The 25452-nt window shown below is 35.9% G+C and overlaps 2 protein-coding genes across 3 annotated transcripts; one reads left to right on the plus strand and one right to left on the minus strand.

The window, feature by feature from the left end:
* Positions 1-1071: 1071 nt before the first annotated feature.
* Positions 1072-10715, minus strand: LOC113709354 (acetolactate synthase small subunit 1, chloroplastic-like). Its single transcript, XM_027232101.2, has 12 exons — positions 10344-10715; positions 9153-9366; positions 8129-8212; positions 7032-7100; positions 6509-6592; positions 5928-6080; positions 5266-5352; positions 5008-5112; positions 4788-4910; positions 3587-3739; positions 2361-2426; positions 1072-1437 (listed from the first exon to the last, which is right to left on the minus strand). Exons 1-12 carry the CDS (start codon positions 10616-10618, stop codon positions 1354-1356), a joined length of 1497 nt encoding a protein of 498 aa, XP_027087902.1. The 5' UTR covers positions 10619-10715; the 3' UTR covers positions 1072-1353.
* Positions 10716-14799: 4084 nt separating this feature from the next.
* Positions 14800-25452, plus strand: LOC113708671 (uncharacterized). Of its 2 annotated transcripts, none has more exons than XM_027231237.2 (15): positions 14800-14939; positions 16400-17063; positions 17195-17507; positions 18440-18586; positions 18772-18860; positions 18950-19042; positions 20587-20713; positions 22070-22134; positions 22247-22421; positions 22992-23183; positions 23268-23315; positions 23397-23543; positions 23685-23767; positions 24189-24304; positions 24864-25452. In XM_027231237.2, the coding sequence occupies exons 2-15, from the start codon at positions 16474-16476 to the stop codon at positions 24944-24946; spliced, it is 2268 nt and encodes a 755-aa protein (XP_027087038.1). In that variant the 5' UTR covers positions 14800-14939; positions 16400-16473; the 3' UTR covers positions 24947-25452. The 2 variants fall into 2 exon arrangements, with proteins under 2 accessions (XP_027087038.1, XP_027087037.1); XM_027231236.2 differs by having other exon boundaries at positions 16362-17063; positions 24864-25237.

A 25452-nucleotide genomic window follows, 5' to 3' on the forward strand; every position in this document is an offset into this window, starting at 1 on the left:
CTCAAACCCTTGCACAGACATATCTCCAGATATTCAATTAACTGGTTCTTGGGAGATTATCTTTTGAAACACTTCATTGCTTAAATTAACAAACTTGAGAACTAATTATCGAAGATTGCAACACATTACCCCTTGCTGGTCAAGCTTGCACCATTTTAAATCCAAATCTTCAAGGGATTTAGTTTCAAGAATGTACGGAGTTGGAGCTTTTTCAAGCCACTTTCTGCGGCAATCTTCATTCATTCATCGACAAAGATGAGCTGAATCATATGAAACACTCATATTCAGCTTGAGTTCGCATATCCAGAAAAACTCGTATTCTGCTCAAGTTTGCATGTCCAGTTGTTATGTTCACTGTAATTCAGCAAGACTTTGTCCACAAAACTGGAATTTTAGGGTGTTATTTTCATCATTCAAATGGTTCATGTTGAACTTCTTGCACAGGTGGGTTCAACGAAACACAAATTATGGCACGTCTGCCATGCAGTGAACCATGACTTAGACACCAATCTTGCATGAGCTGCTGCTTTTCGCGTGAGAAAATAGAGTACATATTGCACAATGTCTTTTGTGCCAATTTTGATATGCCATCTTCCATGGTACGAGAGGAAGGTTAAGATGACAAAAAATAACTCGCAAGGAAATCTTATCGGACACAGTTTCAGATGAACAAACTTAAAGAGGGAACGTGTATTAAGTAAAATACAGACGACCCTAAAAGGTGGTAGTGCTAAACCAGACAACTGCCGTTGTGATCAGATCATCAATTAGTAATGAAATACCAAAAAATGAGCTCCCAATTCTTGTACGTCTTCAAATACAGGAGTTAAAAGAGTGAGCTGCCAAATGGGTACCGTGAGCTGTTTTAAGTTTGCGACCTCTTTAGCCTGCTCTTCTAGTAAAGTATTACGGCAAGAATTGTGCAGTACCTTCCAGAAAGCTTTTATGCTGGATTGATCATTGGCACTATAATCCCTCAACAAATTTTGCTATTGTCGACTCTAAATAAGAATATCCTAACAAAGTTCATGTCCCCGTGCATCTGTGTACACGGGGGAGAAGAGGGCAATCTTGAGCAATGGCATCCAAAGAGGAATATATTGCCAGTTCTTGAAAAGTATCTTGATTGGAAATGTCTATCTGTAACGTTCCTGATATAACATTGCATAATTGTACAACACTACAAGGAGGACTTATCCGGAAAAAGAAGTACCCTTTCATGATAAACAAGATTCCTCAACTAAAGAAAGGCACAAAATCTGTCACTTAGCCCCTTCTCTATAAACCTAAGACTGAAGTTTCATCCACACTGCTAGTTTTTTCTCTAGGTTGCAATGAGATCATATACGATTACTATAAAGGAAGAGGGTACCCTCGAAGCGATGTAGAATCCACACCTGATTCTCGCACCAATGCAACTCGTCCAGTCCTTGCCACCTGAAAAACAATTGAGTTTTCACTGAGGAAGACGTCATATTCTGTAATTCTATTTAAGGCCTATGAGGATTTAGGCCTTCTATAATGTGCTATACTGGCATTTATATCATATGGTTCTACATGGAAAGGCAGGTGCTGAAATGCATTTTTACAAAGTAAAACTGGGGGTGGCAGATAATGAGAAAGATAGAAAAATCCAAGCAAGCATAACATTGGAATCCAGCTATGCAAAAAGCAAAATCTATAGATACATTGAACGAAGAACTCGGAGAGTAGCATACAGTTTTAAATGCCTTGAGCATGTGAAATGATTCCCAAATGATAATGGCTGCCTGGCAAAGCCTAGTATCTATTCATATCATCTCAAGCGAGGCATCTAGTTTGGCAAAGATGTAGGCCGTATGAATACAAATTATTGATATGACTATAGTAAATTCTACTTTAAATATATATTTGTTCATTTAGTTGGTAAGTAGGAGTAAATTAGTCATCTCAAATACAACCTGGATGATTGCGCTTAAATCCTATTACAACTTAGGATCGGACATAATGGTGACTGCAACAGATGCCGATAGAATTTCCTTGTATCAATTTCAGTTTCTACGCTCATTGAAGGGCATTCATATCATTTTCTATTTTATTTAGAGATGATATCAATCACCCCCGTTTTAGCTTCTTCCACACCCAAACTATGTATTTCGCCTACTCAACATCCTTGTCATTTGGCTTCAAAATGCATAGTAGAAGTGTGCTAACAGCTAAGAAGGGCAGCGAATATCATTATTCATCCAGAACCCGTTAAAAGAAGAAATGGAAAAATGAGAAACCTAGACATGCCCAATGAGAAGCAACATATGCAGGGCCATACTTTAAAAATTAGCTTGTTACTGAGAATCAGAAGCTACATGGACAAGCTAACCAACCTCACAAATCCCATAAGGCTCCAACAATTTCTGCAATGCAAGCATCTTATTGAAATCTCCGGTGAGCTGGAACAATCATATAGAAAAAAAAATTAAAACAACAGAAAATCATCTCTTGAAAAACAACAGTATCAGAAAAGCATGAAGAGATAGGTAGTAATCACAAGAGGAAATGGTCAGATAAAGATTGGAAGCTCGAGCAGGCCATAACTATCACAAAGTGAGGAGGAAGCCTCCAAAAGCTTGTTTTATCACCTAAATGTTGCACTATTTGTTCAAAATTGAAAAAAAAAAATGAATGGTACACAAAGAAATTAAGACTGTAAATGCCAAACTAACCTCCATCCCATCAACTTTTACAGCATACAAGACAAACTCAAAAAAAAAAAACAGGTTACTTTAAACTCCAAGCAACCAGAAAAATCTACAGGAAATAATTTAAACCCAGTATCTAAAGATCACCAAGCAATTATAACCTTGTTTTGTTAAATGAATTAAATTCCTATCCACAAAAGTTAGATGAATGTGTTCAAGGAATCTATGTCCTTCCCGCAGGAAAGGAAAAAACCGCAAAATTGCTGACTAACATGATTCTCCTCCTTTTGTTGAACATCTGCGTAGAAGGTTTACAAGTTACTAGCTTTTGTAGGCTGACTATATTTAAGGTTTCTTTTCAATTTCATGCATCTATTTTGCCTACCAAACAATAGTATGGTGTATTGAAAGTTCACTAACTTGACAACCATTTACATAATGTAGAACTGGGAACATAAATGTCCCTAATCTAGAGGATCATTATATCCCAAACAAAGCTCACAAACCACTATTTTTCATTTTGTGACCTTAAACATGCAACAAACACATGCTTTTCCTGGTAGAAAATACACTTTAAAAAGAATAACAGAGAGCACATAGTTTGTGAATGAGAAAGTATGTATGCACCCACAAATGTATGTACATACGTACGTATGTACATATGTACATACATATGTACATATGTATTATGTGCATACATACGTACATACATACACATATGTACATACATACATACATACATACATACATACATACATATGTATGTATGTATGTATGTATTATGTGCATACATATGTACATACATACACACCTACCTACCTACCTACCTACCTACCTACATACATACATATCTGTACCTGGCAAACTACTAAAATGAAAAGATAACCAAAAATGTGAACGAAAAAAATTACCTCTAATGTTATTGTATGGTCAGATACATCAACTGGTTTAGCTCGGAAAATACTGGCAATATCAAGGACGTCCCTCCTAGCTGCAGCATTCACAGCAACCTTGATTAACATCAGTTCCCTCTCCGCAAACGGCAAGGGCGTGATATCTTGAACCTGAGCAATGCAACACCAACAAAGAGATTATGGATATTAGAAAATATTTCTGGTAGAAACTATTTAAGACAGATGATCAGATGCGTAGTAAAGTTGAAAGAAAGAAGAGAGCATCAGGAAAAGACAATTTCAGCAAAATTCTTACACAAGATCTAGTACAACACTTCATAATTTTGACCAAACTTAAAACTCCCAGGCCAAGAAATCTTAGGAACTAAGGAAACCTTTAAGCAAAGTTGCAGTTCAAATTTTGAATCAAGGACTTGAAAGCTGCAAATCCTGTGCCTAAGCTTGAATATATATCATTATTAACTACTCAAAAGAAAATACAATACCAAAGCTCAAAAAAAAAAAGGTGTTGAGAACTGCTAAGCAAACACAATTCTCATAATGGACAAGAATAGCAATTGAACCACCATCAAACCTTTTCATTACTGAGGTTTTCCTAGTGTTAGGATTTCAAAACCTTTTGTAAACATTCAGGAGATTATTCACAGAAAAAGAAAAAGAAAAAGAAACAAAGAAAAAAGCAGATGAAGTCTTAATTAAACGACCTAAACACTTGTAGGCTCTTGGTCTCCTTAATTCTAGCATGCCTTTAAATTGAGGCCAAAAACAAAAGCATTTGATCAGTCACTAGATGCCAGTACAATACTTTGTAACATCGAGCCACCAATAATACTACAATCTGGCAAGAATTTGGATCCTGATGAAAAAATACTGCTGCCACCAATAATATACAGGTCTAAACTTACTATTTAGAGAAAAATAAGATGATCATGGAATAAATAGAATACTACTTAAATCACTAATATAATGGCATATATGGGGTAGACACTACTAAAATTAAAAGCATTAATTAAATACAGTACGATCATAGTACATTCTGAAAGGCAAACCATTCAAGTCCTTAATATCTCATGCTTATCATATTTCAATGGCACTCCAGAACATCAGAAGAAGTAGCTTTCTTCAAGTTAATAAGCCATTGAGCAATTCAGATTTAAAAAGGGCAGTTATCAAACGCCAGAAGATGTATAATTCTCACCTCATGGACATCTACCAACTTGTAGAATTGCTGCACCAATTTACCAATAGTTTCATTAGTTCCAGGAACAACAGTTGTAATGCGTGAAACCCCTTCCTTTTCTGCAGGACCTACAGCAAGGCTCTGAACCCAAACAGTAAATGGAATCATTAGTAATACTTGCATATAGATAAGGAAAAAAAATCACCCAAAAAGGTGAATTAGGTGAAGCAATAGAGACCTGAACATTATAGCCTCTCCTAGATATAACCCCTGTGACTAGATTCAGAACTCCAGGTGAGTCATTAACAAGCATCGACAAAGTGTGTGATCGAAGTCCATTTGACTGTAGCAATAGAATGAGAGAAAGATTGCAATATGCATAAGAACAAAAGAATGAATGAGAATACCGTCTATTGCTTTAAATGATTTGCAATGACCCAAAAAAAAGTCAGCAGGGGGAGAAGAACAGAATCAAAAGAACTAGAAAGTTTCTTACATCTTCATCATATAGAACACCCCAGTTGGCATCAAGAACTTGATTTGCTACGTAGTTGTCATCAGGTTCCACAGGATAGACATCGCCCTGTGGGAAACAGTAAAGCATGCTTAAACCAAGAAAGTTTAATAATGAAAAAGTAATTCCAGTTCTTGACAAATAGAACAAAAGCATCTTCCATTTATGTTATTGAACCACCTGATACAGAAATAACAAGATGGAACTCAAATTTGCATTATAGTCATCTTTCAACCTAAAAAGACACGAAATGGTCAAACAATACTACGTGAAGTGCTGCTGAAATATGCAATGCTTCAAATTGATGAGCTTAAGTTTCAAGGCTTCTCTTGTATGCATCAATTAAAGGGCACTAAGCCTTACTTTTCCTACTCCAAATTTCAATCTGAAATAAAGACAAAGGCCTTAGTAGTATTTTTAAAAAAAAATTCCCAATCTCAGCACAAAAAGAATGTTCAATGAGGCTGAAACATAGCAGTCTCAAAATGTAATCTGGATTAATGTAACAAATATTACACCTACTTTTATTGAATATTGTAATTTTTTCAGACGTGAAATAAGTTTATAAACCACCCCGTAAAAGACAATTATTGTGCACACAAGACGATGCAAATAGCACAAAAATCATGTGATAAAGTATGTACTCTTGGGGGGTCACTGGAGTTTCCACCGGACAGTCTATCTCTATTCTTTAAAATTGGTCGAGCAGGTACTGTTCCCTCAAGATCTGGATATGAAGCTGCAGAAAACCTCCAAAAAGGAGCTGTCTCACCCATCTTTTCTCTCCTTAAAGCAATCTTCAAGTAGCATCAATCTTCGATGTCAGCATAAAGTTCAAATAATGCTATTAAATTCAATTAAATAGACATAGACAAATAAAGGGATGAAGACTGGAACCTTCATAGAGTTGGTGACAATAATTAGTCCTATGATCCTTGAATTAGTTTGGTAGGCAAAAAACTGAGAAATATAATAGACATTCCCAAAGTAACTATGGATTTTCTTCATCATTTGTATGGAAGATCACTAGTGACCTTAACTTGATGAAGAGATCATAGAATCTCGAATAAATAAACACATTCTTAACAACCCACTATATTACAGGTTAAGGAACCACAAGTCAGATTAAAAGCCATTGCAAACTTCAGGAATCAGTGTATACTCCACACAAGTTGTTGACAATTCATAAAAGACTATGTTAAGCACTTAAAAATGAAGAATCAACCCTTCCAGTTCTTGCAAGTTCTTTAATTCCAAACTTGCTAAAATTTCTTAGAACAGCAGCCGTCTTTCCAGGGTCTCCAGTGACCTGAATATAACATAAGAAATGGCATTAGCTAGATTCTCCATCACCTAATCCAGCCTTAATACCTTGAAATAGTACATTCAAATCCGTAGTTAAATAAAATGTGATGAAAATGCAACAACATGTTGAAAATTTTGGTCCTAGTAAGATTTATACCTCTTAAATAGTTTCTCATCTGAATCTAAAGTGTTTGTGTGAATAACTTATAATATAAAACCAATAAAATGACTTTTCCATGGTTTTTCTCTGCTTCTGGACTCACCAAATCTTAACCCCAACTACGCCCTTCTTTAGGATATCTATCTCAGATCAGAGGATCCCTCATTATGCTAACAATGTTCCCATTGCAAATACGTTAAAATCAAAGCATTTAGTAAACCAAATTGGACTTTCAGCATAACTTTTAGAATACAAACAAAACCAATAAAAGTTATGTTGTTACCTCAACAGTCAGAAAATGCTCTGATATGTCCACGATTTTTGCTCTGAAAATATCCTTCAACCACATGACCTGAATATAGAAATCAATTTTGAAAACTTTAATTGTCCCATCAAACATAAACAGGCACCCATGGATACTTTGAGGCCAAGGAATCCACGATTTATTTATATGGGATAGCAAAAAGTTACCAAAATCAAATATGCTTCAAGATGATTAGATTTTAAGTTCCATATATGCCTTACAATCAGATATGTGCTTTAAATAAATAACAAAAAAAAGTTAAAAAAGAGGGTGATGTTGACAGGTATTTCTATAAAATTTTAGGTATGTGTTCCTAGGCAGATGCCGAGCTTATAAATTAAAGCATTAAGGATGACATTTTGCTTCCATAAAGACATTAATAGTGACTGCATCATTTCCATTTTCACATTGCTTCTTTGTCTTCTCTGTAGACATCCCTGTGTGTGTGTGTGAGAGAGAGAGAGAGAGTGTGTGTGTGTCCTTGCGTATCATACTTTATTACTATCTGCAATATCAGGATCGTAACCAACACTTAATTTAAATATGTAAAAGTATAGCACAAGTTAGCCAATTAGTGAATCTAAGCTCAAGGTTGACCTTTCAGCTCATTTCTGGGTTTAAAAAAAAGGTCAACCTTGGAATAGACTTTTACTAGCTTAGTTGTAAATGGCAACCTGTGCATCTAAGGGTTTGTAACAAAACTAATGGCTCATTCATATTACTGCTCAAGGAGAAGTTAGGACTCTATCAATTTGATCAAAAGATTTATCCACTCATACATGAGAAAGAAAGATTTGCATGATGCATTCCTGTTATCCTATAAGACACCAAAAACAAGGATTAAATTCTAATTCAAAGATCTTTTCACTTATATTGGACTTTCAACACAGTTTGTGTAGAAGGAAAAAAATTTGATAGGGATTTGACCCATGTCGAAGGTAGTTAATCCATCAAATGTAGCAGTGAAAAGGTGCTATAAAGGACACTAACAAGGTATCCATACATGTCCTCCAAAGACACTAAAAATAAAAAGCATGGCTACAGTAAACAAAGGAAAGAGAAATTTGTTTACATACTTCCGCTATTGTTTTTGAATCTGCGTGGAGCTTTATGAGCATCAGTTCACGTTCGACTTGTGGTTCTCTGGACAGATCTTCCACCTGATATATTGTTTGACAATAAATCAGGAATGATGAAGAGCAAAAAGAAATGCAGCTCAACCAGAGTCCAGACATCACTTTTGATCACAAAAAGGGAAGCAGAGACAAATTTAAGAATACATTATAACGTATTCTAGCTACATAGATGTCCCTCTTCCTCTGACTTATGATGCCTTTTAATCCTTCAAATATGTTGCTATTTCCTTCCCTCTATTAGTGTCAGAATTCTAAAATGTAACGGTGTTCCCAGGGTTTCAGTATTTTTCTTCCTTTCCATCAACAATTCCTATACTCATAATAACAGTTCGACTGCCTTGGAAATTCTCCATCTTGGAACATGACTACTAGCAAGGATTTCAACAATGCTGCAGCCTGAATCATGGTGGAGTACGAAAGCATATATAAGTCTGTTCAGCTTTTTTGCACATAAGGCAGAAGTCAACGTAGATCCTTCAGGTAACAATGAATTTCATGAGTGACAAAGTGTTACTTAAGCGATTCAATAATAATGCATGGAGAAAACCATACTCTATTTCTTTTTGCATGCCTAAATTGGCTTTGCAATCCTTATCATAGGTTTTATCTTGAATTTGAAATGTAGGCTTAGCTAAAAGATTCCCTCAGCAAGCAGCCTTCAACCACTAAGACGTTTTTTTGTATTTATTTGGCCTCCGAACCAGAATGAATCAAAACAGTAAATATAATTTAATATAATCAAGCAAATGTAATTCCCATGCATGTACGTGCTTAGATTTTTTTATTTATGCACAAGTAAAGCATCATGCATCAACAATCAACTCACTAAATTAAACTCCTAAACACTTCAGAAAAGAACATTATCATGTGATAAGTTAAAAATTATGGTTATTGAGCAATCTGGTTGCCTAGTTACCTCACATACTCCCTTAAAAACCTTTTCTCAGGACACCTGATTTATTACCTTCAAGACGTTCACAAGCTTGTTGAGTTGTTCTACAACTTGTTGCAAAGTCTTTTCAGTTCCAGAGACAACTATTGTAAAGAGGGCCTTATCTTTGTTTAATCCAACAGCAAGAGACTCAATGTTGTAACCCCTCCGAGCAAAAACACCAGCAATTCGATTTATTATTCCACTTTCATCTCCAACAAAAACTGAGATTGTATGACGTTTCACCCTGAGATATATGAGTGCACTTATTTCAAAAACTGTACAGCAAATTGTAGCTCAACAGATGTTGCACAGGAGTTGAACAGTTACAAGAAAGATCAAGCTACTGGCACAATTAATTGAACAAATTCATATCTATATATTAGGATTCTTGCTCAAGTATTTCAACTACACAACTTACAACTCTCACGAATGCATTTCTCCTCAATAATTTAAGCTCAGCTGTCAACATCAGTGCTCAACCAATCACAGGTTTCTAGAGCGGCTGATTCTTTCCGGTTGGTTCAATGAGCTTAAAAACCCAATTTCGAACTCTCTTGACTCCAAAGGGAATGAAGAGGAAAAGGCAACACATTCGTTCCACATAAAAAATGAGGAGAACGCCAATCACAGATCAGATAGCCCAGAAGATTGACAAGCTTAGCCAATGAACAGTATCAGATAAAATTTGAACAAAATTTATCATTGGCTAGAGAATATGTCGAAAATAAGATGCTGTGCTGTAATACGTTCAGAAACAATTTCTTGTTGAAAGATCCAATGATACAAATAATCTAGATTATGCTGCCTTTTCATAGGCCACAAACGCAGAAGAAAATTCACCAACCATACTTTTGTGGACGGTAGTGTTAAAGTAACTAAGGTTTGGGTTAACTTCAGAAACATATCTGGTTCAAAAAAAAAAAAGAAAAAAAAACTGCATTCCTACAAAAGTATGCAAGAAAAAACTCTTGAGTTAATGGGTTAAAAGAAAAAAGTGAGAACTTGACACCTGAGGTACCAAAGCAGCAAATTTTCATCATTGTTTCAGCTAATTACCCATAAACAGAGACAGTTTTTTCCTCAAATAAAACGAGAATTCATCCTAATTCAATGATTCACCAACAACATTATGCAGCATTATCAGATATAGAACAGTACAGCCGCCAGAAATTCAAAAACTTCGTTTTAAGCAATCAACAGAATATACATTCACACTCGTACCGGGAAGGACGAGCTGGAGGAGGAGACGGCGGCGCGGAGGTTTTCGCGACAGAAACGGCAGCTGCATTTTCAGTGCCACCTCTTCCCTTTCCACTTTCACTAGCAGCAACTGCATGTACAACAAGACGGGGATTCATCCATAACCTCTCGGCTCTAGGCCTCAAAATTCCTAGCTCTGCTTTAGCATTACACAGCAGTTGCCGCGGCAGCGATTGCGGTGGCGCATTGGTTTTTAACCGGCCATGGTACAGGCTGTACAGCGCCGCTGTGGCCATAGCGCTGTCTGGTTTTGGTGGCTGCTCTACAGAGGCCAATATTTAACTAGTGAGTCCGGAAATGATATTGTCACCAGATGGTTCACGTTGTATGATTGTGACCGGGGAAGAGTGGCAGGACACGTGGACAGTTTGGGTATATTCACGTAGCTTCGGGGGTGTTAGTTTAGAGCATGTGTTTTTGGTGTTAATTAATAGTAAAACGAAATCATACTTGATGGTACTATTAATAGTTTAATAATTGCAGAAGAACTGGGGCTTGGACAAAACCGGGAAAGCATTACTGGCCGACGCACATGTGATTCTGTTATGTTGACGTTTTAACCCCTTCTATTGAATTTTCATTGTTCGGAACACAGATTCAATTAGAGTTTTTTTATTGAAAAATATACCGTAATGAAATAATATGAGTAAATCTATATACTATTACCGTTACGTTCATGATATATATATATATAAGTTAAATTTTAAATTTAAATTTTGTATTGTTATCATACATCTAACGGACTGACAGTATACAAACTGTCAATATAAAAAGAAAAAAGTAATCCATATAATAATATGCGTGAGTAAAAAAGTGATCAAAAAAATTTTAAAATTTTTTTCAACATGTTTTTCAAATACTCGTTAAAAATGAGTTTTAGAACAAGAATCAGTCAGTATCAACATACATATAGTCATTGGAGATTTGCGAATTTAATAATGCTTTCCTCATTGACAGGCTTTGGAATGTATCAAACGTGTACCGGTGGCCTTGATTGGATTAAGTTTTTTTTTTCCCAATTACGTTCTTTGAAAACATAATTTTCAATTATCTTTTTACCTTATACACATCAAATCGCTACGGTGCCCTTTTCACAAAAATTTCAAAAAAATTAGCAATCCAAACGGGATACTTCATGATCAAATAAAAGTGACGGAAGGTCTTTTTCTTTGGTACTTAAGTGCACTGCATGGTTTCACTAATTTTTGTCAAAGCGAAAGTGAGGGAAGGTCGTGTTTTCTTTGCCTACATGCAATGAATGGTTTTGCTAACTTTGGTGCTTAGTGACTCGATTGAAGTGACAGAACATCGTTCCCATATTAACTTTGGTGGTTTCTAACTTTGTTTGTTTGACGGAAGATGGTTTCTTGACAAACTGAAAAAGCATGTAATGTATGATGTTTGTCAAAAGCATGGAATATATGATAATGGTTGGTTTTTTAGGCAATCCAACAAAATGACAAAATAGGGATGAAGAGGAAAAAAAATAAAATTGATTTAACTAAATTGTTAACACAAAGATTGAGTCACAGCACATTCCTCTAGTTATATAAAGGATGAAAAGGAACAATTTTAAATCCCTAAGGACCTGTCACGAGTAGCTCGATCGGAACTAGTCGTCAATTTTAACTGCGAGATTTCGGATTCAACTCCCGTAAGGTAACTCGCTGGTATCCTTGAGTGAAGTTCTGCTAGCCTTAGGGAATTAGTCTGACCCAATAAAAATTGAAACATCCCTAAGTGAAGAAAAAAAAAAAAAAGGGTCCCTGAAGAGCCCCTCTTTGACAATAAAGGAAACAAAAGAATCTCAATTGTTTGACATATATCCGATCCTCTATAGGCCGAGATAACCCTTTCTTTGGAAATGGGACGAGGAATTACGGTCCTTTCATTTGCTGAGTCAGTGGATGGATAATAGTTCATAAAATGAGTTCATGAACTACATACTACCGCAAGCCTAAAACTCAGTACTGACAAACACCCCATCCCCTCTCTCCCTAAAAGAACGCCGTTTCTTACTCTAACCAATAGGAATTCGGTAATTATGAAAATAAGCAATTTAACAGATAAAGATGAGACATGTTAAATTCCTGTTGAGATAACATAAACATTACCACTTCTCAATTATGACTAAGGATGCCTTTGATAAAACTAAAGTCTGAAATCTGAATATATTAAATTATTGAATTGTTAAGTATTAAATTTGATACATTTGATTATATATCACATTAATTAATAAGTGAATATCCCATCACTTATTTTTGGGATCAAGTTTTGTTTAAAAAATTTAGTGCCACTTAATTAAATTAGACATTCAATTTTTTATTATCAAACATATCTGAACATGTTAAAATCTGAATCCATTAAATTTTAGTAATAAATCCATTCAGTGCTGCTCAGGCCTTGTTTTATAATCCACCTTTCCCCTCCAAGATGAAATCGTGAATAGATCTCGTTGCGGCCTTGCAGGGGAAGGGAAGGGAAATGAGAGAAGAAAATAGGAGAAAAGATGGAAGGAAAAAATGAGGGAGGTCTCCTAATAGGGGAGGAAGAGGGAAGGGGCAGGGGAAAGAGGGGGAAGTGGAGGAGGAGTAAGTGGTAGAAAAGGAACGAAAAAGAGGCGGTGGGTAGTGGTGAAGAGAGGAGGAGAATAGATGGTGCTGCTGGTGGTGGTGGGCGGTGGGAAAAGGGTTATTTTTCAATACATCAGTGTTTTATTTAAGATGTATACAGTAATTCCTAAAGAATTATTCACAAAAAACATACCATCCAAACAGACTTGCTTGTGAGTTCATGCTAATTTCAAGTTAGTGCCAAAAGTTAATTTTATTATTATAAAATATTTCAAGTTATTTTTACGAGTATTGCAAATTAGGTTTTCTTGTCCAAACCAATGACACAAAAAGTATTAAAGACTCACTCGACTCCATTATCAGCCTCTTGATTTCTATTAAAGGACTAAATTGACCAAATTTACAAAAGTTAAAAAGATAAAATTGGTACATTATGATAATTAAGAAAACAACAAGAAAAGGGCAAAAATTTGATCTCAAAAGTATTTTTAATATTATATTTTAAAATGGTGTGCAAATATTACAAAAGGTTTTAAATAAGGGATGCTAAGTGAAACAATTAGAACCCTATGGGAGGTTTTTGAAACTTCGCCTTTTAAAAGCTCCTAACAAGTTCTTCAACTACTTTTGGGTCATGTGCAACTTTGTCCAGAAAAGAAAGAAAAAAGCTTACTTAATAAAAAACACACACACACACATGCACATCGTGGCATGGATGTCCTCTTTGGACTATAGGTTAAGAGTTCTAAACAGCAGCAGCTCATGAGCTCAGCTCGACTTGAATGGTATAAATTCGCGTTTGGCTCATTCATTTAATTAAATGAGCCAAGCTCAAATATGAAATTGGGTTCATTTTCTAAACAGCAAGTGGTTCGTGAGCTCAACTCGACTTGAATGTTATAAGTTTGAGTTTGGTTTCGTTCATTTAATTAAATGAGCCAAGCTCAAATATGAAAATTGGGTTTATTTTCTAAACAGCTTGGCATGCGAATAATTCGTTTAGACTCGTTTGTGCATTTATTCAAGCTACTATTACTAATTTCTCTTAGTAATTATGTAGATTTATCTTGTTTTGATTGTTTAGGATTTTGTTTTGTTTAAATATTGGGAATTTTCTTATATTTAGTGAAATTTTTCTCATTCAATAAGCAAATTAAATTGGTTATATTTTTGAATTGCAAAGTTATATAATACATTCAAAAACATTTAAGTTTTTTTTTTTTTTAGTTTGACCTCATTTGAGCTTGACTCGTTTATGTTACATGAGGAACTCAAACTCGTGTTCGAATTCAGAATAATTTTAATAAGTTGAGCTCAAACACAATTTTTGCCTCGTTAAGCTCGACTTGATAACTTAATTAGCCGAACTTGAATGCCAACAATTTACATTTTCCTAATAATAATCTTCATAAACTAAAATTATCTTTTCAACAAGAAAAACGAATTCGGTTGTGTTTGGATTGCATTTTTCATAATTTTTCATGGAAAAATCACTGTAGCGATTTGATATATGTGAGGGAAAAAGGTAATAGGGAAATGTGATCACGAAAAATGACGTAATTTTCCGACGGAAAACCGCAAACCAAACAAGGCCGAAATAAAAGATACTACAAGAATTTTAGTTCTAAGAAAGAGAAGAAGTCAAATTTGATTTTGCCCTGGGATACAAATGGCCCAGACCCGGTATATTCTCTCGCTACTGTCTCGCTCGCCTTCACCAATTTCCACACTTGTCCTCCTCTACAATCCTGCTCTTCTGGGCCCATTTCCAAGTAATTACTAAATTAATCAACATTAATCGTAATTAGGAAATCGTACTAAATCCAGAATATACACACACAATACACACACGCAGACACGCACTCACACACTGTAACAAGCAAAATTCTTCCAATTTTTACTAGTCCTTGCTACTCCATTAGCTAACAGAAAACTGAAAGCAGACCGCGAAGCTTTCAATCAATCGATCATCATCTTATCTCAGGTTCGCTTATTTCCGTTGAATTTCTTCTTTTATTGCAAATTTTGTTGTTCATCTCTTGAATGTTTAGCTGTAATTGCGTAGGTCTTGGATTATGTATCGAGTATATTGCGCTTTTGTTATTTTCCTTACATATTTGTTTGTTATTTGTTTAGTCAATGTGCTTTAGGTTTTGGTATTGTGATTTTGATAGTTGCTAGAATTTGAGGATCACATTGGTTTTCAGTATTTACCTATTTGAATTTGTTGGGAGGAGCAGTATAAACAATCATTTCAAAGCTTCCCGAGGAATGAGTTCGCCCCAACAGTAATTAGTTAGTGGAGGTTTCAAATTTTGAAGCTAGAAAACCGGCATCTTCAAGACCTTGTAGCTTGTATGAATTTCGAGAAATATATATTCAGGTTGGTTTGTGAAAACTTGATGTTGAATATAAGCAGCGCGAGAAGCAATCCAAACTTAATGAGTGATTCGCTGACTCAATTTCAGCTGGAATGTTGCACGTTTTCTTGTTTTTTTTTTTGTGAAGAGTTATATTGACGTATAATAAGTAAATGAAGGAATAGAAATAAGTACGTTTTGGCTTACAACTGAATTGAGCTTAACAAAACCATTTTCAAGCAAGGATGGGATGAGGTAATGGAGCTTTCTTGATTAAAGGCAACTGGAAACTATAGTCAAAGGTTAAAAAATTAGAACATGAATCTTGTTTCTTCTTGTCTGTTTTGATTTCTTTACGCTTATTGATGTGAACAGGTTGGTTATGTGGAGTTATGATATGTATTGTTTCAGATACAGGAAAATGTAAGTGATGTTACCTTTGGCGACTAAATTTAAAAATGTAAGCTATCAATCTATGTGTAGATGTTCTTAACTGCAAATTCCAAGACAAGTATATGTAGCTGGAGAATGTGTTTGTGCATCTTGCTCAATATGTGTTTGTTGTCTTGCTCAATATATCCATGTACATTTCTGTGTTGGAAATTATATGTTGACTAGGCAATGATATGATGGTGAAGTAAGGACTACGGCTGAAAATATAGAAGAGCCCAGAGTCTAAGAATAGCGTATCTCCTGATGAAATTATAAATAGGCTGTCAGGAGTTAATTTGCAGCTTTTGCTGTCAAACGGAACATTCAAACTTTTAGCCAGCTTTATCGGACATTTAATTTTCAAGTGACAAAATTCTAGCGTCTGGTCATTACTTCCTGTGCTGCTAGAAATGTGCAATGAAGTGCTACCAAGTTAATGATGTTCAGCTGTCTAATGATCCTAACAGAAGAGGGGGGTCGACATAAACAAAAAATTTAGAAGAAATGCCTAAATAAAAACATTAGAAAACATCACTACACATGTTTTGTAATCACAATCTAAAACTTTGGTACTCCTGGTTTTCTAATACCTTGTTATGGTATCTCATTTGTAGCATTCTTTATCTCTTCTACATATCCGAAACTTCTGCAGATCTTCCTTATCGACGGGGACTCGTCTTTCTGTTGCCTTGACTATATGCAAAAGGGGAGCAAGTTTTTTTCATAATGGCTTCGAGAGCAATACTATGGAGGAAAAAATACCTCTTTGATTCCCTCAACCGGCCCAAATACTTGCTTCATTGTTGTTCAAGCTTTGAGCATGGGAGTTCATCAATGATTCCTGATTCATGGAATCAGAGCAGGGGAGTTAGATATGCATCCTCCACTTGTGATCAAACAAATGAAACAGAACCAAATTTAACCAAAGATGAGTTGTTGACTAATGTGGCAAGTGGATATCTTAGGCATAACTCTTGCATGATACCGAATTTGGGTAGTAGGAATGGCATTGGAGGGTCTTCTTTAGGAGTTAAGTGGATAACCGAATATACCCGCCAGTATTCCACAGCTGCAGCAGGGCAACCTGATCTGGGTCAAGATGATAATAAAAATGAAGAGTCAACTGTCAAACAGAAGAAGGAAGCTTCCCCAGAAGAATGTGATCAGGCAGTTGAGGGTTTGAGCACTGTTAAAGCCAAAGCAAAAGCTAAGCAGCTTCAGGATACCCAGAAGGATGCCAAACCTATGATAAAGAGAATTTGGGCAATGCTTTTAGGAATTGGTCCTGCTTTGAAAGCTGTAGCTTCTATGAGCAGGTTAAAGTTTTGTGCATTTCAGTCAACATCCCCCCTCCCCTGAAACCCATGCCCCCACCCCAAAAACGGAAGAAAGATACCAGAAGGAATTTTATCTCCGTTGTCTTTCAATTTTTCTACCCTTCATCCAGGGAGGACTGGGCTAAGAAGCTTCGGCATTGGAAAGATGAATTCAAGACTACAATGCAACATTATTGGCTGGGTACGAAACTACTCTGGGCTGATGTGAGGATAAGCTCTAAGTTGCTGTACAAACTTGCTAGTGGGAAGGGTCTTTCTAGGAGAGAGAGACAGCAACTAACGCGGACAACAGCCGACATTTTCAGGCTGGTTCCTTTTGCAGTTTTTATTATAGTTCCATTCATGGAGTTATTGCTGCCAGTATTCCTGAAATTGTTTCCCAACATGTTGCCATCAACTTTCCAGGACAAGATGAAAGAACAGGTAATAGTTTTGATTTTGTCACCATATATTTCCCATGATTTCTGCTCATTCATCTGAGTTTTAACAAAGTATTTCAGTCTGTTTGTTCATCTGCACTTTTCACGGATCTGGAAGCCATGTAAGTGATAACCTCATAATATGCTTCTTTCTGAACTTTGTCAAGGGCTGAAATTTGCACTGAGAGGTTGGTGATTGTGATCCATCATTGGAAGTTGGTGGTAGCAGAGAATCTAATTGGAAGTTGATGTTCATTGTTAAACTCAACAATTTACACAATTTTATTACTGAACCAGCTGTGGAAAAAGGAAATTTAAACACCATTAACCCTCACTTGTAAATATTCGCTCTGTTGGTTGAGGATTTCTACCATTCAACCTAACTAAAGTTGCAACATTTTTTTTTTGGTTTTTTCTCTTTGACTTAGAAGATGCCTACTTTAGTTAGTTTTGCATCTTGATTTAATTTGAAATTATGAAACCTAAGATTTAAGCATATCAGTTGCTCATTTCTCTATTTCACTACCATACTAGAATTTCTTAATTCTTGAAACCATTAACTTGTGATCCAAGAGAAGATTTAGAAAGTGAAATGAGCACACAGCCCAAAATGATTTGTTTTTCTTCCAAGTGATTAGGAAGCTCTTTTATGGTGGTTGATTATGATGGGCTTGAACTCTCATCTAAAAGGATGGGAAAGACAAGATGGTCAAATATTGAGAATTTGACCAATTGTTTAATTGGACAGATATCATTTCAATTTTTTGAATACCTCCGCATCTGCATGGTCGTAACTTGAAAAAAGATAGATAGAAGCTTTAAATTGACGAAGTTCAGTCTACAAGATTCAGAAAATTTTTGGTCCTTAAACTACGTATATACTGCTTACTAGTGGCTTCCAGCATCTTAAATTTCACTTGATTGCTGATATTTCAGGAGGCTCTGAAAAGGAAGTTAAACGCCAGGATAGAATATGCAAAGTTTCTTCAAGAGACTGTGAAAGAAATGGCAAATGAAGTAAAAGACCTACGAAGTGGAGAAATAAAGAAAACAGCTGAAGATCTTGATGAATTTTTGGATAAGGTATTGCCTTTCTTTTCGCTTAATTTTTTCCTGGTTTCTTCATCCATTGGTTTCTTTACGTGATAATTTGTCATATTGATTTCAAATTTTATATATCACCTATCTGTTATTGATTGTTTTAATTTATTTTTCTCCATTTTATTTATATTCTTTGGGAAATCATACTTCATTGTACTATTTGTCAGGTTAGAAGGGGTAACACTGTTTCAAATGATGAAATTTTAGCCTTTGCTAAATTGTTCAATGATGAGCTTACTCTGGATAACATAAGCAGGTCAGTCTTTTGTTAGAGAAGACTTTTAGTTTCTGATGAATACACGATATCATTTTGAGTTGATCCAAGAAAGGTCTCACTAAATGCAGACCTCGGTTGGTGAACATGTGCAAATACATGGGTATCAAACCTTTTGGTACAGATGCATATCTCCGTCACATGCTCCGCATGAGACTGCAAAAGTAAGTTGAAGTGCATATTTTGAATTTTGAATGGTTATATCTTAATGCTTTAGCAGAGACAGTTGCTCCTATGAAGTAAATCTTTTAGAATGCTTTCATTTTAATGGACTTTAACAAGTATATGGTCAAGTTAGTTGCCAAGGATTCTGGATGTCCCACAACACAAGAAAAGTTTTTTTAAGGGTTAATTTGTTAGCAGCAGCGATTTCATCCAAGAACAGTAACAATATACCCCTTAAGAAATGGTAATTATTGTCAATTGCTGCTTGAAGTTCTGTTTGTTGCACCTTTGTCTTTTAGTTGCATCTTTGAACTCTTTGAGGGGCTTAAAGGATGATGTTAGATGGCGTAAAAGATACTCTTTTGATATTGTAGGATGTAAGCCATAGCATGTTATGTCATAAAACATGTCGCCCACTTTAGAACCATCAAAATCTCTATTTCCTGAAAGATCATGTTATGACATGTTATGTCATAAAACATGTCATAATTTTGTTGGTTTGTTTTCTGGCTTTCTTGTCAAATAGATCCCATGCCATTTGCCAAAGTGTTACGTCTCCGTGAGTGTTCTGGAAGACCATTTCATATGGTTGACTTGAATGTTACAAGAAGTGGGGAATTATTTAAGGAAGAATTCTATGTTTGGACTACAAATATTGTAAATCATCCATATACCTTCGTCTTGAAAGACTTTATGCCAACATATCTTTTGGAGTTAAAACCAAGGTTTACTTAAATTGAAGAAGTTTATTGGTTAAAAGTTCTGGGTCATTTGTTTCCTACTCACTTCATGTTCCTTATCCACCAAATTTGGTGCGTTGTGTGTAGGGCCTTGGTCAAAGTATTGATTAAAGAGTTTGGGCAGATAGTCCAGAACAAATGTACTCCACATAATTTTCTTGGGTTTGTCAATGTTGTACATTCTTTTAATATGTTTTGAGGTATTAAGAAATTGTTGACTATGTCAGTATATTTTTCTCCTCCTCCCAATGTAATATGTGTGCTAATTTCTCCTGAATTTTATAAATCTACAGGACATATTAGAATCTAAAAAATAAAGTTCTGCTTGTCTCTGTTGGTTGAATTATTCTTCCATGCAGATAATCAAGATATGAACACTGCTTAGTCGTCTTTGGTTTGACCAATTCAACATGCTAACCAACTTTGGCCTTTTGTTATTCCTTGTTGGTTTTTGATTTTGTTAAGCCTATTGCTGGTTTTCATCTTCCATTTACAAGTTTCTAATGGCAATATTGTTCTATTTACTCTCAAAGTTTTTGTCTATTTAGCCATTTTTTCTGTAATACTTAGGTGACAAGCCAATGTAGAGTCAGAACACAATGCTCATAGAAAAGGACATAATTGCAAAGTTATCTTATTGTATCTTATTTTATCATGAAGTGGAGGAGAGTTTTCTTTGTCATTTTGGAGAACATTCTAATGCCTTATTTCTCTATAGTGAAATCTTGAAAAGCAGAAAAAGCAAATACAAGAGGTTCATGAAAACACAGAATTTCACGAACAGGATTTCATTGTTTTGGTAGGATTAAGGAGGATGATAAGATGATTAAAGCTGAGGGTGTGGAGTCTCTCTCTGAGGAAGAACTCCGCCAAGCATGTCGAGATCGGGGGATGCTCGGATTGGTCTCAGCAGATGAATTGCGTCAATCGGTCAGTTTTTTTCCCTTCTTCTTTTTAGAATTTTGTTTTATCTCAAATGAACAACAATTAAGTTTTGTTGTTGCAAGAGTTGATCAATAGTATTCCACACTCATTGGCTTTGAAAGTGTTTTAACCATTTGGCGTTCCTGCAAGCTGTTTGGTTGGATTTCTATAGGGATGCCCCAAAGGATCACATCTTGTAACTAGAATTACAGTTTGAACAAGGAGTTGGAAGTCACAAAAGTTACCATATGGTATATACGGATTATTGTTCTTAGAAGATTTTTGTTGCATGTAAGTGAGCCAGTTAAAAGGTCAAAAGCATTCAGTCTTGGTCGGCTAAATCTCTTGGTAATGATGGATACATCCAAACTCTATCTATGGGCACACATAGCTGCAGAGTTCCTTTTAACAGTTGGCTAAGCTTCTGACTCATTGACGTAAAATGTCCTGGTTAGTATGTGATATCAGAAATACTGTTAATGCAAGACTTAGAAACTGGTATGGAAGGAGGTTCTGGTGGGTGGTGGAGCGTGGATGTCAATGCTCTATTAGGTTATTAGATCTTTGGTGGCATTGTCTCTAGCACTCCGTCTTGTTGCGTAACAAAATCTGAGTACTGAGGACGACAATACTTGCCAAGTTTTACTCTAGAATTGGCACTTTGATGTATTGGTTGTACACCATTTATATGCATATACATTTACAAGACACTGCTATTCATTATACTAATCTGAAGGGAGAAAAGTTGAAACACTAGAGATTTATTTTTGGATTCCAGTAGCAAAAGTTGCTATGGTACCAGCTGAAAGTTGAAATTTGCGGAATTCAAATTCTGTAATTGGATATAACGTTTGATTCAATGCATCTATCCAGGCACACAAATTCATTTGTATTTCTACTTGCCTGCAATCCCTCTGCAACATTAATTTGTGATAGGTTTGCTTGTTCTCAAACAATGCAAAGATTTTTCTTTTGTTAGTTAAATGATCAGCTGTTAATATGAATCTCTTGTTGCTCATGATCAGTGTTGTTATTCTGCCTTAAACTGTATAACTTCTTCAAGTTTATTTTCTCACTATGTTTTCGTTGCCTCTGGAAATTGGTTTGAGCTGCTTTTAGAACTCATTGGGTCATGAACACGCATCTTTGATATCAGTTGGAGGAAGAAGAAGATAATAAAAGGAATGTGACTTTTATGCAATGAATTTGCGCTTCCTGGTTTTGATCATACTTCTATCTAGTAGAGCTTCCAACATTGCACTTCTAGCTATATCCATGAATGATGATTCACTTTCTGTGTTTTGAAATTTTTATGGTGAGATAGTGAAGATGTAACGAGAAATTTACTTTTATCATCTGCAGCTACGGGATTGGCTGGACTTATCTCTCAATCATTCTGTTCCATCTTCATTGTTAATTCTTTCTAGGTAATTTAACTTTGAAATGTGCATTTATAAATATTTGTTTTTTGTGTGTGTGAGTTTTTCAGTTTTGGACGTCAGCAATGCACTCCTTTTTCTGTTTTGTTACTCTTTGCAGAGCCTTTTTGGTGGCCGGCAAAGTGAAGCCAGAGGAAGCTGTTCAAGCAACGCTCTCATCTTTGCCAGATGAGCTGGTGGATACTGTTCAAGTTACATCTTTGCCCTCTGAAGATTCTGCTGCAGAAAGGAGGAGAAAACTGGAGTTCCTGGAAATGCAAGAAGAACTAATCAAGGTTGTTCAGTCGCATATATCTTGGCATTTTTTGAGAGCTATAGTGGTATTTAACTATATGAATATACAAAGGAGAATTAGAAATTTTTGTAAGTTGGAGCAATATCTACTTGTGTAGCCATTCATAGATGGTCATAAAAATTATGTTGAATTAGCATTCAAAGTTTGTTTAAACCTACAGAGCATGCTTAGAAGGTTGTTCTTGGATGATATAGACTTCTGTCTAGTGGGCCTGTAGACTAGGAGGTTTCTCTAATTACTTGTAATGTTCTCCCACCACTCAGAGACATTATCCCAAATCTAGCTTTAGATTGCATTTGAACTCTAATAGGCCTCAGTAATTCATACATAGATCTCCACGATGCTCTTATCAGTTTTTATGGGGGCACAACTGAAGATACTTCTTCAGCTTCAGACCTTATAGTTTGTTGGTTGTAAACGTATACTTCTTGTTTGCTATTTCTTCTGCTTGACAAGTTTCCTTTTGGCCTTTGCCTTTCTTCCTATAAACAATAGGTTCTTTTAGGCCATTATCTTCTATGTTATTCATTTTAAAGTAGTAAATGAACAGGAGGAAGAGCAGAAAGAGGAAAAAGAGCATGCGAGGATTAAGGAGTCGATTGAAAAGCAGAAGGATGTGGCTTTGGAAGAGATGACGTCTCCAACAATGAAAGAAGCTCAACAGATGAAAGCAGCGATTTTGGATAAACAAGAGCAGCTTTGTGAAATCAGTAAAGCATTGGCTGTTTTAGCATCAGCTTCTGTAAGGACCCAATCTGCTGTTTCTAGGTAGCTTCTTTGTCCAATTAAGATTTTTACTTGCTTTATTTTTTTTGTTCTCTTCCAGTCCGTGAGCAAGGAACGTGAAGAATTCCTGAGACTTGTTAACAAGGAGGTACTCTAAGACTATTTCTGCATACAGTTGCAATCTTAGAGGTGATAATCTTCTTTTTGTGCTGACAGTTTTCTTTTGCAGATAGAGTTGTATAATAGCATGGTGGAGAAAGAAGGTACAGATGGTGCAGAAGAAGCAAAGAAGGCATACAGAGCAGCTAGGGAAGACAGCAACCAAGCTGTAGAGAGGGCTTTAGGTGACAAAGTTTATTCAGCACTCAGAGACAGGGTAAAGATGGTTTATGATTTTAATTCCCACAGACTTTCAGTATTTTCCTTGATTTCTTTGCTAAAGGTGGCTACATACCTTTTGGTTGAAGCATTTTCTGTGTTTAGACAATCAACTTTTTTGTTGGCTTCCCAATTTCAGGTTGATGCTATGCTTCAAAAGCTTGAAAAAGAAATTGATGTTGTGGATGCCACAATCGGTGATCGTTGGCGTTTGCTCGATAGGTATGGTAACAGGCTATAATTCGTGTCTAAAATCTTTTGCATGATTAAGCTTTGTTCTGGTGCATATATGAATCTATTTGTGCAACTTATTTAGAGCCGCACAAGTGACACAAGTAATAGTAGCCATCTACCTGTCCAAATTGACTGGACAAATTGGTATTGTCTTGGTAAGTGTGTGAACTTGATTGATCAGCTGATGTTTCTATGCTAGTTTGTGGCATAGTACTTCTCAGTAGACCTTCTGGTACATGCATCCAATATTTGTTTGGGTTTTATGTTTTTTTTTTTTTTTTTTTAAGTATTCTACATTTTTCGTTGGAAGTATTTGATCATAGTCTCTTCTAAGATTCACCAATCTTATGTAGCAAGGAAACATTCCTATCACGTGTATGATGTTTGAGATTTTGAATGTGTTGGGCAGGGACTATGATGGCAAAGTCACACCCGAGGAAGTAGCATCTGCTGCCATGTACCTTAAGGACACCTTCGGTAAAGAGGGTATTGAAGAACTTATAAATAAACTTTCCAAAGACAAAGGTCAGTTATGAACATTGTTCTCTTATTTTTGTTGTCTGATATTTTCACTTGGCAACATTATTGAACACCCCCTTCCACCCTTCACCTGAAATGAAAAATTTAAAGGAAAAGAACTTGTTGGTTAGCCCAACTGCATTAGCCCTTACTTCAATAAGATAAAGGAGAATGGACCAAAAAACGAAGACTTGGGAGTTGTAAAATCTTGAGATACATCTCCTTTTCTTTTTCCTTTTCTGGGTGGAGGGAGATGCTTCTCCTTTTAAGACACAGTGGAATCTAGAGTTAAAACTTGTCTTGTTAAGCACTCTGACAAAACTTGTCTTGTGAAAGCTGCATTTACATTTCAAATGTTGCTTGTGTCTAAAAAGCCAAGGGAGAGACTGCATCCCTTTCCTTTGGTAGCTCTTTTGCTCATAGAGCCTCCGCAATTCTCTGCAATCCTCTGTGGGTTTGATGGCTTAGAAGAGCCTCTTATGTTTTATTTCTTCATAATTATGTCAGAATCCTGAATTAGTCATGACTTTGATATTCATCAAGTCTATGTTTGTATCTGCAACAGAAGGAAAAATCCTTGTGGAAGATATTGTCAAGCTAGGCAGTCAAACTGAAGAAAGTGAAACAACTGAAGCTGGCAAAACATGACAAAAACTCACAGAAGCAATGTCATGACTTCAACATTTTTCTGGTTACCAGGTACATTTACGGAAAGCTACAAAAGCTCTCGATTCTACGTACTGTCATGGTGACCGCTTGAAGTATCAATGGGTTGGAGACATTTATTACTGTTTGACATTTATTGCAATATAGAGAGTAAAATGATGCATATGGCATTCCTGAACTCAATCCGCGACTGCGGATTTGGAGTTGTAAATTTTTTGTGGATGATACGGACACATCAATCTCGTATAAAATTTAGATAAAATGCATTCAGAATGCAGGATGAGTGATTCTACTTGGGTAAGATTGGAGTAGGTGTTGCATTTGATGTAGGGGAGCAAGTGAGGTTAATAAGAATGCTTCATAGATGCAACGAAATCAGGCTTTGGCGGACCTTCAGAGGCTATATAGAGGCTAGTTGAAAACCGCCTCGTATTGTGATGTTTAAATTATAGTTTTCTAACAGAAGATTTTTACGTTTTTCTTGAACA

The sequence above is a fragment of the Coffea arabica genome, chromosome 9e, assembly GCF_036785885.1.
Source record: "Coffea arabica cultivar ET-39 chromosome 9e, Coffea Arabica ET-39 HiFi, whole genome shotgun sequence".
NCBI lineage: Eukaryota > Viridiplantae > Streptophyta > Magnoliopsida > Gentianales > Rubiaceae > Coffea > Coffea arabica.